A 15,913-nucleotide genomic window follows, 5' to 3' on the forward strand; every position below is an offset into this window, starting at 1 on the left:
TTTGGCAGTTCTTAAACTCAGTCCTTCTCAGCTAAAAGCCAAATATGTAAAACATTAAATGTATTTTGGGAAAAGTTAGATGGTGCAGTGGATTAAGCACCAGTCCTGAATTCAGGAGGACTTGAGTTCAAAGCCAACTTTAGACATTTAATACCTCCTAGTTGTGTGTTCTCAAAACAAAACAAAAAAAAGTATATTTTGGCAGAACTTTCCTCCAATCTTTTGCCCATTTACAATACGCTGATTTAAGAACATTGGGATTTAAGGGATTCGAGAGCCTAGTCTCACATTTTCTCCTTGCTCTAAGCATGACTCAAGATTGATCATTTTCTGTCTCTGAACTGAACTTTTTTTTTTTAATTTGAAAAACAAAAGAGGTGGAACTAATTAGATAATCTCTAAGTCTTTTCTATAACTCCAGCACTCTTCATTTCACAGTAGGTAAATTATGTAAAATTTCTACCCCGATTTTATATTGGAAACTATTGGTATTAGAAAGAAATGCAGAAACATGTTTTTAACCTCTCACAGCAAATATATCTCTACAGATAACAAGACTATCCTGGCTTCAATCAGGCCTCATCTCCCCTCTCCATTCTATAAATCACTGCTGGCAGGTAGCTGGGAAGCAGCTGCTAAGGATAACTTTGCTCCGGAGTACAGGAAGCCACCTTTTAACCCGCCTGCTGTTGTTTGTCTCTGTGAACTGTGACAAAGGAACAGATATTATCAGCAACATGCCAACTGTGGAGAGGATCTGGTCAGAGCAAGGAAGCCTGCTCAGATCCACACCATACCAATCACTTCATGAAGGTAAATGACTGCTGTGGGTGGCCCTTTTCAAGTCAGGCAGGGCTTCCTTGCTGTCCCGTGCACACATTATGTTCATTCTTCGCTCCAAGCCCTGACTCACAGGATCAAGGATTCAGAAGTTCTATGGGAACTACAAGATCATTAAACCTAACCCTCTCTTTTTATAAATGAAGAGACTGAAATCCAGAGGAGGTTAAGTGATGTTCCCAAGATCATACAAGTAGTTGGGAGCAGAGGAGGAATCTGAAGTCAGATTCTCTAACTTCAGATCCCCTATTCAAGAGTTCCCAAATGTTTTTACCTCCTCAATTTTTTTTCCATTCACCTCCAGACCTTATCAATGTACCCTCCTTTTGAACACTTAGCCCCATTAAATTATACAATGTCTTATATATCTTAAAAAACAACAACAAAAACAACCAGTAAAATTCCTCCCATACCTGCCTTATATCAGTCTTCTTTACCTAACAACAGAGATTGTTAGAGATTTTACGTTTTTACTTTTGTGTAATCCACAGTCCAGCCAGCCTGGGTTGAGTCATCATATGAAATACTTGTTGTTTGATGTTAAATGACAATGCAAATCACAGAAAGCAACTGATTGGGCCTTAACGCACTGAATAAAATGCCTTTCCCCAGACCTCTATTTTCCCTTGGACTTTTAATTTTTAAAAATTTGTTTGTTTTTAAAGCATAGAGAATTTTTTATTCTTTTTTTTTTTAAACTTTCAACTTCCCTGCCTTTCCCTACTTTTCTTATTGAGAAGGCATGAAAAACAAAATCTATTAAATATGTATGTTATACAAAACAGATTTCTGCAATAGCCATATTAAAAAATAAAACGAAGCAAGAAAAAGAAATCTAGACCAGAGCTATGTAAGGAAGTATATCTAAAGGAAAATGAGAAACCATATACCCATGGCAATAAGGTACAAAGAATGAGAAATTAGAATGGATTAAATTGTGAAAGGACACGTGCTCAATGAGAGTATTTGAAGAAAAGAATCAAGTGCAGACTAAAAGCGTTATCTCATGCCTGTAACCGGAACCCATAAATGAAACCTTTTTGATTCTTCATCCAATTATCTGGGGGGAAAAAAAACACCCAACCCAGTGAACTAAGTGCACTTACTGTAAAAACGTCATCATCTCCAAGCTCAGCTTCATTATGGATTGTGGAAGAAGAAGTTGTAGATCCTAGGAAGGAGATGGGAAAATACATATAAAGAAAAGTTGACCACGAGGAATACATTATGTTTTCAAGATAATGTCAATCTAACTAATATTCTGTTATGTGTTTGTATACAAAATGGATCAACATCAATGAACTATGAAAAACCAGTAAATGTTTTATGCTTTGGATGCCCCAAGAGCTGTCATTTATTTCACATATATGCAGACTGTAGCCAACTCTATTTTGACAGATGGTCTCCATAAATCATAGTGGTCAAATAAATGGCCACCTAGGGGCCAAATCTCTAGTGATGAACCTCTCTGATCTGGAATAAGGCTATCAAATGAGACACCTAGACCAGTTCATTACTGGGCTTGGGGTCCTTGAAACCTTACTGGACCAGAGGCTCTTCCATGGTTTATGCTTCAGTAAGAGAGCTTTTGAGATCCCAGGGGTTACTGCTATGTCACGAGGAAAACTCAAAGCTGAACTTTACTTGTCAGTTATCAAGCAGTGCTGGTCTGGTCACTAATGACCTATTTGACCTTGAGCAACTTCTCTGGCCCCATTTTCTCATGGTGTAAGATGAGGGAAATGGGTTTAATGATTTCTGGGATCACTTCCAGGTCCAAATATTCTAGGACTCTTAAAAGCCAGATTGTGCCAACTCTTATGACTTAGAAGTAAGGATCTCTGGCAAAGGCTGAAGATTGGATTTCTGGACCCTTAACCACAATGCTTCTTCTCTTGGCACTTAGAATTCCGGAGACTTATTTATGCCCTGCTGTTTTCAGCTAAAATCTAGAGACATGTCAGGGAAAAAAAGAAAAAAAACAACAGCTTATCTCATGGTGGAACAGGAATCAGCCCACAAAAGCTAAGTTTATTTACAACTTCACATCTTTCTTCATCCTGGTATGCAAGTTATATAAATATTCTTGGAAAAGAGACTAAACAAAAGAAGCTTATATTTACAAGCAGCCATAACCTATCATCTTTTCTTTTCCTACCAAGATTAATAATGTGTGGAATAATTAAAATGAAGTTAGTAGTTGGCAAGAAAAAAATACACAAAATTATCAGCCTTTTTTATAGTCTTTCCTCCCCTCCCTTTTGTAAAATGATTAAAAATTAAGCTTTGACCCATTTTTTTGGTTATGATTTTCAGGAACAATGATGCTACATATATGACCTTGAGAAAAATCATTTAATTTGGACCTCAGTTTTTTCATCTGTAAAATGGAGGTAGTAGTGGACTAGACAGCCTTCAAGGAACCTTTTAGTTGTGAGGATCTAGGGGCCTATATTTCTTTCTTTACCAATATACAAGAAGATTGAAATATCCCCCTAGAAAAAGTGTGAGAAGCAGTTGTCTAAATATTCATATACAGTGCCTGAAAAGGCACAACTAAATAAACATACTGTTGGCACACATACCCATCTCTCTGTCATGATTTCAACTCAGCATCAAAATTCCTCCTTTTAAAGCTCACTTTAAAAAATTTTATTTGAAGGCAATTGGGGTTAAGTAACTTGCCTAGGGTCACGCAGTTAGTATGTGTCTGAGACTACAGTTGAGCTCAGGTCCACTTAACTTCAGGGCCAGAACTCTATCCACTTTGCCACCTAGCTGTCCCAAAGCTCACTTAAATTGAAGTGTGTTCATATCAGAGTCACAAAGAATAGTGCAGAGCCAATCCATTCCAGAGGCACTATCTAACTGTGAATCAAGTGGTATTGTTTATTGATTTAGACTCAAATCCTATCTCAGTTATGGACTAGCTGTATGACTCTAAGCATGTCACTTAATTTCTCTCAGTCTCATCTGCAAAACAGGAATAATAATAGCATCTATTCCCCAGGGCTGTTTTGAAGACCAAAGAGATGATATATACCATGTGTTTAGCAAACCTTAAAGTGCAACATAAATGTTAACTATTATTAATGATAGAGATATAGACTGATGTCCATGTCATCAACAATTTTGAAGTTATGTTTCTTGCTTACATTTTAAACAAACAGTTGCCTTTTGTGATAACCCTAGATTTGGGAAATTTTCACTGACCTGTTTAGCCATCACACAATTGCAGTGAATAATTGACTAAAACCTTGTATGCTTAAATGAGTTTGAGGTCATGCATTTTTTTAAAAAGCTATTTTCATTCATTTCTTCCTAGACCCAATAATGAGTAAAAAATATGCTATCCTTGCTCAAATTGATTAAAGGTTTGTTTGTTGTTGTTTTTTAAACAAATATATCTTCCCCTAACAATACCACTATGAGGCATGAATCCCAAAAGAGATTTAAAGAAAAAGTAAAAGGATCTATATGTATAAAAATATTTGTAGCAGCTCTCTTTTCAGGGCAAAAAATTGGAAATAGAGGGGATGTCCATCAATTGGGGAATGGCTGAATAAATTGTGGTATGTGATTATGATGGAATATTATTATCCTCTAGGAAATGATGAGTAGGATACTCTCAGAAAAATCTGAAAAGTCCTCCATGAACTTAAGCAAAGTGAAATGTACTGTGTACAAAGCAATAGCAATATTATGGGATGATCATCTGGAAATGACTTTGCCATTCTCAGAAATACAATGATCCATAACTACTCTGAAGGACTTATGATGAAAAATCCTGTCCATATCCAGAGAAGGAACTGATTGTATATGAAAACAAATTGAAGCATTCTCTCTCCCTCTCCCTCTACTTTATTTTTCTTGAGAGTATTTTTTGGGGGCAGGGAAAAGACCTCTGTTTTCTGTCATAACATGACTTTTATGGAAATGCTTTGCATAACTTTCAGATGTGCTTTCTTAATAGAGGCTGAGGGTGATAATAATAAGGGAAAGAATCTGGAACTCAAAGGTTTTAAAAATTATTTTAAATGTAGCTAAAGAAAAGTACTAAATAAAATTTTAAAAAAGAAAACTGAGGGCCTGAGAGACTAGAAATAAAAAAAAAAAACAAAAACCTCAAAACCACAAATATATCTTCCAAAGGAAGTTCTGATTTGGCTATTCACACGCCATCCTTAGTTCTATATCTTTCTCAATGGAAAGATTCCAGGATTTGCTTGCTGACTGGGCTGGAAGGCAGAATATTCCTGTAAGTTTGTGCCAGTGGATCCTAGCCACCATCCTTGACAACCATGCTTAGTAATCTGTTGCAGGCAACCTTGAATGGCACAAAGGTGACATGATTCAGTAGATGATATTTAGTCACTTTGGACTGAATCTGCAAATGTAATGCTATTTAAGGGAAAAACAGAATATAAATTTTCTTCTTAGAAAGTAGTTCCTTATTTAATTTTTGATTTCATTAAGAAGCAAATACCATCATACTGCTTATGTTTGTTTGTTTTTTTAAGTAGAGCTGTTTCTGAATAATAACTTTAATTTCATCACTGAAGTCAAGGGAAAATAAAATTGGTAGAGTGTATTCAGAGGACAGCAGTTAAAGTATATGGAAGACATCAGCATCATGTTCCTCTCTTTACCCAAGAATTCTTCTTTAGAGCATAAATTGTAATCATTCTACAATGTCACCAAACAAGTTCATTGTGCCTAATATTTTTGCCATAATGTTACCCCAAACTATAAGAGTGTACTTCTGAAAACATAATAGAAGCAGAATGAAATAAGGATGCAAAGGGAGAATAAGTACCAAACTGTAGAAGCCCCTGAATATTAAGCTAATGAGTTTGAACTTGATAAACAATAGGGAGTGCCACTAAAGAGACAGGAGAAATTGGGGAAGGATGGGGGAGAACAGTTAATTATACAGCTAGGAATTGAGTTAAGTGCTTTAAAAATATTATCCCACTTAATCTTAACAATTGTGTGAGGTAGGCATTGTTATTATCCCCATTTTACAGTGAAAGAAAGTGAGGTAAACAGAGGTTAAGTGACTTGCTCTAGATCACACAGCTAGTAAATGTTCGAAGTCAAATGTGAATTCAGGATCTTCTAACTCCAAGCCCAGTGTTCTATCTGCTACTAAGACTAAATCACTGGAAAAGAAAGCTAAATTTATTGCCATCAATGTGAAGGATGGATTAGAGAGGAGAACGAGAATGATGTTAGTTGGGATATTATTGTGGCAGTATATATACAAGGGTGGTAGTAAAGGATGAAGGGTTGGCAATGAACATAGAGAAAAGGGAATAAAGGAGAGGAAGCTTCCTTCAAAGTATTTGCTAAGTGACTGCATATGAGAGGTTAGGCAGAAGGAAGGCTCAACGACCCCTAAGGTCGTGATGCAGAAGCCTGAGGACATGGCAAAACTACTGCCAAAAATGCTGAAGTTCAATGCTCAGGGATTTCTGTCAATACAACACCCAGGGATCTGGGATGTCATTAGCCCTGGATTGCTCTTCACCAACCCAAACTAATAGTTAAGTCCTGGGGAGTATTCTGAAGCATAGAGGATTGAAGTGGTCCAGTGACCTTGGTCCTATAGTTCGTAAGCATCAGAAAAGAGTGATTTGAACCTAGGGCTTTCTGCCGACAAGAACTCCATTTTATACAGCATGCTACATGGTCTTAATTAGCAGAGGATCTTTGCACACAGTGAGCAACTAAAATGTTGATTACATTTTAAATCTGAAACTCAGATTGGATTAAGTCCAAGGTAGGACATCTAAGCGGAGATGTCCTGCATTCAACTGGAGAGACAGATCTGAAGCTCTGGAGAGAGGTCAAAGATGGACAGGGAGAGGTAGAAATCATGTTTGTGGATGCAGGAGCTAAAAGTCAAGGAAGAATATATTGAAAAGACCCACACCTGACCAATGGCAAACATCTAGAGATGACAAGCTGGTGCAAGTGATAGAATGCTAGATGGAAGGCAGGGAGACTCACGTTCAAATCTAGCTTCAGACTAGCTATGTGGTACTCAGCAAGTCACTTGACCATTCTCTGCCTCAGTTTCCTATACTATAAAATGGGGATCACAACAACAATTGCCTTACAGGGTATTTGTAAAGTGCTAGTTCCTAGCACATAGTAGGTGCTGACTAACACTAGTTTCCTTTACCTTTTTGAAGAAGCCAAGAAGAGGGCAGAAGACAGCAAAGGAGAAGCACAGTAGGAGAGATCAAAGAAGAACCAGAAGAAAAGATGATCCTTTTTTTTAGACGTCTGGTCAACGTGCCAAAAGCCAGAGAGGTGAAAAGGCTTAAGGTTCCAAAATTGACCGCTAGAATTAGCAATTAAAGAGTCTGTTGGTAACAAATGAAGATGAATGTTGTGAAACTATAAAGACCAGGCTTTGTTTCAAAGAAGAGAAAAGAGGCAGAGGCAAGGGGATGCGTGAATGTAGAGCGTTAGATAAAATAAAGATTATTTGGTTTTTGTTTTGTTTTGTTTTGGAGAGGGGGAAGAATTGGAATCTATCATGGTGAAAGGAATCCTGTTATCAAGACATTAATTATCTTTCAAGATGGCAGCAACCTCAGTACTCAACAGTACTCTCTGTCCTGTGATCAGAATCCTGAGCAAAGAACTCCTCCCAAACCTTCAGTCTTCTTATGGCTGTACTTCTTTGGATGGAAGTCCATCATGCATCTATACCACTCTCCTCTCCCTACTTTTCAATTTTCTTTTGGGCTTTACCTTTCCTCATCAGACTCAAACTTCTTTAAGGGCAAAGTTTCTCTCTCTCTCTCTCCCCCCCTCCCTCCCTTTTTTTCTTATTTGTATATCCCTAATACTTAGAACAGTGCTTGGCACATGGTAGGCATTTAATAAATGTTTATTAGCTGATTATTAATCAGTTTTGTTGAATCTCTTTTTTCCTCTTAAAAAAAAACTGTTATGGTTCTCTGGGACTGGGGCAAAATATAGGTCATTTTTTAAAAAAGATCTTTTTTTTTCTTTTTAAAGAAAAAAACTTGTTAGTGAGAACAATTTCATTTAAGTAATTGGAAGTTAGATTTAAGAGATGGAGAAGGGAGTATGAGACAAGAACATGAACTAATTGGGTGGCAAGACCCCTGAACTCTTTTGGCCTCACTTTCCCTAACTGTAAAACGCTACAAAGAGAGAGACTACATGAGATAACCTAAGTTTCCTTTCTATTTCTACAATTCTATGATTCCTATTCTTTAGAGTGTTTAATATAAAAGGTAACTATGATTATCTAGGTGCTAAGATTTTTAGCTGTATTTTAAATATTGTTTTTGTTAACAGACTTTCAGCTATAAAAATTTGATTCCTTCTCCCGGTTTTTTTTTTTTTTTTTTTTTTTTTTTTTTTTTTAAATAAGCCAGCTAGTTAGTCTGTCGCTTTGGAAAGCACAAAGGTTACAAAACCAACAAAAATTAAAATTCCTCCTTGTTACCCATCCAGAGAAAAGAGATTTCTGTAAATTAGCAACTCATAGGATATTTTCTGTAAAATGTGGAGGAGTAGATTAGACAAACTCTTAAGGTACTTTTCAACTCTCAAATTAAGATAACTGATGGATAGGGCAGGCTATCAGAGTACTTCTTTATCTTTTAGCCTCATGGTTTTCAACATAAAAAGGGGTAGTGGTCATCTAGTCTAAGCCTCTGCCTAAAAAGAATGCAGCACAAAATTATTTTAAATTAATGGCTGTATATCTGGGTGCCTAATCAAGTATTAAATGCCTTTGGGAAATAAGTTCCTGCAAAATGGCAATATGTAATATAATAGAAAGAGTATTGTATTAAGTTCCCATTCCAGCTTTGCCACTAACCACCCTTGGGACCTTAGGATAACCATTTAACTTCCTTGGGCCTCAGTTTCCTTACCTGTAAAATGAGGGAATTAGACTAAATGATCTCTCTGAGATCCTTTCTAGTTCCAAAACACATAATCTATGATTCATTACCTTCTGTGGATGGTGAGGCACTGGCTCATGTCTGGGGCTAAAGTAGTCTAGATTAGGAAGGAAGGAAACAAGCATTTGTTAGATGCCTACTATGTGCTGCACATGCTATGCTAACCAATATTATCTCATTTGTTCCTCATAACAACTCTGGGAGATTTGTGCTATTATGAGTTTCCATTTTACAGTTTAGAAAACTGAAGCAGACAGAGGTTAAATGACTTACTCTGGTTACAAAGCTAGTAAGAGAGGCTGCATTTGAATTCAGGTCTTCCTGACTCCAGGCCTAGTCTTCTAACAATTTGTCTCCAGCTACCTCTTAGATACAGTTGGGGAAGGGGACTGGAAGACTCATTTCATTCAGAAACTAACTGATACTATTAGGCTTCACTCCTGGACTGACCACAGATTCTAGCATTGTGTTAGATATCCTAGGGACATATACAGGAATTGTTCCATAAATATCTATTGGTCGACTGATCAATCACAGAGCAAATGGAAATCCAGGGGACAGGATACAAATTGTTGGATCATTTCCCAGAAACTCAGCTTCCTGGAGCATTTTCTTAATAGAATATGACTGTGAGTTTGTTGAGAGCCAACTGGATATACCCCAAAACAAAGGCAGTTTGAGGATAGGACTAAAAGTGAAATTTGGATAAGGAATTTATTTCTAGAACTTCCATATATTTAATTCATCAAGAGTACTACCTGTCTTGCTTAAGTATGTCATGGTAACAGTTGCCAAAAAGGTGTTTCTCTGATCTAAATAACTTCCCCTTATCATAAGGCCTATTTTCATTTTTTCTTTGAGGAAGGCACTTCAGTATCTCTCCTCAAACCCATTCTTAGATTCTCTGACTTCATTCAAGCTTCAAGCCATGTGTCACTGCTTATGGGAAACGTCTCCTAATTTCCTTGGGCGCTTATGCCTGTTCTGTCCTTCTCAAATAATCAAATATGTACTTAGCTACTTACATGTTACAATTCTCCCAGGAGAGTATAAATTCTTTGAGAGCAGGGCCTGTTTTTTGTTTGTTTGTTTAAATTTTGTATATCTAAGTGTTTTAGGAATAGTGCCTTACAAAAAGTAAGCACTTAATAAATGTTGGTTGGATTGGATAACAAGTCTTTGCATCTAGTCATCTAATCCTGTCCAAAAGCACTAACCAAGAAATATATTCTTCAAGCCAAAATAACAAAAACAAGTAACAACAATAATCTCAACAAATAGCAAGAAGAAGATTTTTTTAAAAACTTGAAAATCCATACGATCCCACTGTGCAGTGAGTGAGCAAATTCCAGTTAAAGAATCCAGTACCTTCGATCAGATCTTCTATTGCTTTTCTCACTCCTCTGTCAAAGGCTCGTGCGTCAGCTGGGCTTTGGAAAGTAAGCCCAAACTTTCTATTATCAACTTTCCAATGATGAAATGTTGGATTTGCTTTCGTGTAGACCAAGTCTTTTCTTACGTAGCATTCCAATACCACCTAAAAGATTAAATAAATGGGAATAGTTACAAATGATACTATTGTAATGAGGTCTAGAAGCTTAGTTACAAAGAGATGGCATTGAGGTCTTCCAACTTTAAACTACAAAACTCCAACAACCTCAAAAACAGTAACAGTATCAAAGCCGCCATTGTTCCTTGCTTCTTCTCTAGCTGCTACCTTGTTTCTTCTCATTGGCTACCAAATTTCTCAAATTAATACTCTTTAACACACAATCTCAATTTTCTTACCACCCATTTGACTCTCTGTAATATGGCTTTCCTCCCTGCCTCTCCACTGAAATCAGTCTCTTAAAATCACCAAGCAACATAAATTTAATAAGCATTTATTCTGTACCAGGCACCCTGTCACTCTACTCTCAACTCAAAGGCTTTTTTAAAAAAATCTTTTTGGTTCACATGGCGTAATAGAGTGTTTAGGCTTAGAATCAAGAAAACATGGTACTTGGAATCCTATCTTACCATCTGTACGGCCAAGTCACAACCTCTCAGAGCCTCAGTTTCTCCATCTATAAAATGAAAATAATTCGAGTAATACCTACTTCATAGGCTATTAAGAAACTCATGTGAGATTAAGTATGTAAAGCTCTTTTGCAAACTTTTAACTATTACACAAATACGAGAATTATTATCATTGATCTTTCAACTGTATTTATAAGTGTTGACTTAAACTTCTCTCCTCTCTTGGTTACTGAAATACTGGATTCTTCTGGTCCTGCTGGGTTCTCTATATGCTCCTACTCAACTTCATAAATTCTTATCTTTTCCCTATTTTCTAAATGATTGTTCTGTTTATCTAGTCTCAAGGTTTTAGTTATCATCTCTCCAGTAATGATTCCACCCCAACCTTTAAAACTTGTTCTTTCTTCAGATACAACTACTTATTGATTGGGTGCCGTGGTCAAATTCCAAATATTTAAAAATGGATTTAACTTGTTTTCAGTCTCTGCATTTTTTATACTATTCTTTTTTTCTGCTACCTAGGTTCAAACTTGGGAGGTCTCCTTTATTCTCCTATATCCAGGTATTCATCAGGATCTATCAACATTTTCTTTGAAATACCTTTTATAACTCTTCCTTTCCATTCTCATTGACAATTTCTAGTTCAGACTCTTGTTACTTTTTTGCTGAAGTAAACAGCTTTCTAAATAATATTCCTGATTCTAGTAGCCATCCCTTTCCTATCTATGACAGACTCATCTTCCTTGAATATGACTATATCTTGTCATTCTTTCTCTTGTTCTAAAAATGGTACAATAGATAAAAGAACTAGGCTTTTTGTAGTCTCTTACTAGTCATGTAACTAGGGTAAATCACTGAACCTCTCTGAAACTATTTACTCACCTAAAACAGGGATAATTATCCAATTGCTGTCTAGATCAATAAGGTCATGAATGTGAAATGTTTTGAAAGCTAAAAAATTATCATAATGAATCAGGATGGATACAAAATCCCACAAATACATCAAGCTCACTCCTTATTCTGGGCCAGCTGATGATAATATGGTCTCCTCTTCAAATCCTATCCAATTTTCAAGATTCAGTTCAAGACCATCTCCTTAATGAAACCCTTTCCTAACTAGTCTAGTCTTCATTGATTTTAATTTCCTTAAGAACTAAATAGGATTACAAATTTGAGACTGGAAGTGCCTTCATACCACCTTGTCCAAACTATTTGTTTTATTGACAAAGAAATGGAGATCTAGAAAGATTAAGTGTATTGACTAATGTCATACAGGTAGTGAGAAAAGAGATGAAATTTTTAACCTGGGTCTGCTGATGCCAAATCTGACATGCTCTCCATGATACTTCTAGCTGTTTCATTATTTTGGCTATACCACACAACTAAGACTTACTTAAAAGCTATCACATCTTATTTTATAATTATTTCATGTATATTTTGTGTCCCTTTTGTATCCCTAAGTAGGTGAGCTCTTGGAAGATGGGCCATTTCTAAATCTTAATTTACATTCTACTATTTAGCATGATGCTCAGCACATAGGATATACTAATTAAATATGTTCTGATTAAACAAATGATAATATTTTAAAGTTGTTTGAATAAAGTACCATTTTAAGTAGGTAAAAGAAAATTTCTCTTTTGTTGTTTATCTCAAAATATTCTTTCTTTCAAAATGATATTGTTTTATTTGATATTCTGAATACTATGAAGATTTTGCTCAATTGCTTAATCTCAATGTTACATTGATCATATTCACAAAAAACTAAATAATTAATTAGATGAACTAGGGGAAGAGGTAAAATTTGGTCTGAATTTAATGTAAAGAATAAGCTATCAAAATTTTTAAAATAAGTAGAGCCACGTTATTTTAAGACTTCAGGAGTGGAAGGGGTCCATAAAATTGATAATTACAAAGAAGATAATAGGCAATATGTCAAATAGAAGTCCTCACTAAATTTTTTTTGGTGCTAATTTTAATGCATAAAAAACCCAGCATAATTAATCACAGATATGGGCTGAAAGAAATTTTTCAAAGAAATTAGTCTAGCCTCCTTACACCACTGATGAGAAAAGCATAGTAGCTTGTATAAGGTCATGCAACTAGTGGCAGTGGCTGAGTTGAGATTCCTGGGATCTGAGTTAATCTTGTGTACTAACTTTCTATTCTATACATTATATATAATCAAAACAGCTTATTTCCATAACTTATTAATAAACAAATTCTAAGATTGATTTTTTTTTTGGGAAAAGGTGATTTTCATCATTTTTACCAAATCGGATAAGTGCAAAGCACTCTGAAAACTTTAAAGTACTATAAATATGCTATTTTTATTATTATCACTGATGATATAAAGAAATGCCTTTCACTGATACAGTTCAAGAACTATATAATTCATAGTCTTAAGACTATGTTTCACTGAGAAACTGAGAGGTCTAGACTTACCCTTATTATAGAGCTATTATGTGTATCAAAGGCAGGGCTTCTTTCTAATTCCAAGACTAGCCCTCTCTCTGCTGGTTAATGTTTACTATTTTTTTAATTGCCTAATAAAGCTTTTTAAAAATCTCAAATCAGCAAATATTTTTCTTGAGTGCCTGCTATTTGCAAAGAGATTTGCTTGGTCTGGAATAGTGAGTGCAAAGGGAAACAACGTTAGTCCGGACCAGCCTGTATCTGAATGATAAATAAATTTAGAATTAGAGAAGTCCAGATCAGGGATTTTACTGTCACAAATGTTTGCAATTTAAAAATTTGCAAAAGCTTTTAAATGAAGTTTAAAAAAAAAAAAAAACTTTACTAAAACTCTTCACTTTCTCCATAATTTCAGTGATCCTCTGGCTAAAATTTTCCATGCTTAGATTCAACCCAAAAGTCAATTCTCCTAGGAAAATTTAAGCTAAAATTGGTCATCTAAATAAAGTGACTAGAAAGAAAAAAAATAGTCACCACAACAAGCAACAATTTTTCCTTTGAAGAAAAGAAAAAAAAATCATCTTAAGAAATTGAGACTAATATAATGATAATAACTACAATAATAACAATGATTAAGAAAACCTGGTTATTATGCTTATTATGTGCTAATGGTTCCCCAAATTTGTTCATGTTCTGTTCTTTGTTGGCATTCCCTTTCTTCTTCTATCTATCCATTCTTTAAAGTTTAAATCAATAACCACCTCCCTCAATCCCCATCAGTTTCTCTTGATACCTCACAAAGTTTGCATCAAACTTAAGCAGGTGCCATGCATTCTTCTGCATTAAAAATTATCTGTCACAGTGCCTTGCACTTAGTAGATGCTCAGCAAGTATCTCAACTGAAATGTGTATGTGTCACAGTTTTGAAGCTCTTGTCCCCATCCCTTCAGGCTCCAGAAAAGCAGCTTTTGGCACATGGAAACTTTCCCAGAATCAACAATAGAACTCTATGCATAAGCTTGTTGGGTGAATGGGAAAGAAATACCTTTTGTACAATTAACTCTAAAAAATCCCAACAGTTTAAATAAAAAAAACTAAGTGACTAACTATCAAGTTAACGTAAAATGGCAGCCAGTGCCAGGTTTTATTGAGCACCTTTGTTGTACTGCTTTAGCACATATACACAACACTTTTTTTAGTTTAAATTAATTTATGTGAGAAACTGAAGTTTTAAAGTAAGTTTTAAAAATTTGGAGGTAAACAATTTCTTTACTAATTATCCCTCTTAACTAATTCTTTTAAATCTCCCCAAATAGGTTTCCATTTACAAAAATTCAATTTATGCATAATGACTGTTTCAGTAATAGAACCATTACTTGAAGCAAAGGATACTGGCACTCAATACTTATTAACAAAAGCTTTAGAACTGTCAAAGTATAAATTTTTTGACTTTAGCTACAATTGTCTCTCTCCTAACTGCTTTAAAAAAAAAAAAAAAGGAAAAATGACTGCAAAGGAACATTCAGGTGGCAAATTTAACATAAACAATGATCAAGAATACAAATGTTAATATTCTCAGAATAATGTTAACCTACTCATATTATATACACTTATTATGCATATTACATATACTTCCTTAGCATTAATTGAGAATATGTTGAATATTTTGAATCTCTTCTGGCTTCTGAAGTAAATTTCCAGTACATAATATGGGCAACAAACATGAAGAGTTTAAAGCTGCCTAGGAGAACTTCATAGCTTTTTCATAAACATTATTGCTAATTTAAAGTAGATTTTAGCATTCAATATATTTTTAGTTTCTATAACACCAAAGTACCTTTTTCAAAGAATCATGGGAGGAAGCAGATGCCAATAGAAGGTTGATTTGGCTAATTTTCCTGTTACTGCTTTTTTCCCTCCAAAACATGTTTTATTCATTAATTTTGTGCAATAAAAGCTACACTGTCTTTTAGGTAAACATCTACTTGGAAGGAATAGTATGCCAGGAGACAACCTGCCCCCACATTTTAACTCTACCAATCCAACTCAGGAATAGTTCACTCTGAATAATGCATTAGCTTTCAAAGCTCTCACTGCCACTGGGCCATACAATGTGACTGATTTTGTCAGTGCTGGAAGGTCTGATCCATGAATGGATGGTTTCCGTAATTCCACTAAGATGGCAGAAGTTCTAAATCTGGTGGGGGTTGGGGAGAACAACCTAGACATTTCAAAACTTGGCATCGACTGAAAAAAGCAGTTCAGTTATAACTAAAGCTACTTTTTGGGCTAAGGCAAAGGTTCTTAGCCTGGGATATGTGAACTTATTTTGAGATAATCATATTTAAATATAATTGGCTTTCTTTGTAATCTTAAGAATTTTATTTTATGCATTCACAAACATTCTGAGAAAAGGTAAATTGGTTTTTTACCAGACTTCCCAAGGGATCCAAAGCATGAAAAAAGTGAAGTACCCTCAGACGAAGGTATGGGGATGAAGAAGCCTTTATTTGAAACAAAGGTCTTATTATGTAATCTGGTTTGGCTGCAGAGTCTACCTTCTGAAACTTTTCTCCCAAGAATTGGAAATAAAAAAAAAAAATAAACATGAATGGGAAGGAGGGGATTGGAGAGAAAAGTTTTTTTTTTTAAATTTATCTTCAAGAAAAAAAAAAATAAACTGTCAG

The 15,913-nt window shown here is 35.3% G+C and overlaps 1 protein-coding gene across 3 annotated transcripts in view; it reads right to left on the bottom strand.

Annotated features, from left to right (window-relative positions):
* The window catches only part of SPRED2 (sprouty related EVH1 domain containing 2), a 165,600-nt gene that overhangs the window by 27,238 nt on the left and 122,449 nt on the right, over positions 1 to 15,913 (bottom strand). For all 3 annotated transcript variants that reach the window (XM_003758227.4, XM_023494902.2, XM_023494903.2), the window contains exons 3-4: positions 10,164 to 10,332; positions 1,947 to 2,011 (exon numbers count right to left, since the gene is read on the bottom strand). In XM_003758227.4, coding sequence (XP_003758275.2) covers positions 1,947 to 2,011; positions 10,164 to 10,332 — 234 coding nt within the window. The remainder of the gene's footprint in view (positions 1 to 1,946; positions 2,012 to 10,163; positions 10,333 to 15,913) is intronic.

The sequence above is a fragment of the Sarcophilus harrisii genome, chromosome 2 (assembly GCF_902635505.1).
Source record: "Sarcophilus harrisii chromosome 2, mSarHar1.11, whole genome shotgun sequence".
Taxonomy (NCBI): Eukaryota; Metazoa; Chordata; class Mammalia; order Dasyuromorphia; family Dasyuridae; genus Sarcophilus; species Sarcophilus harrisii.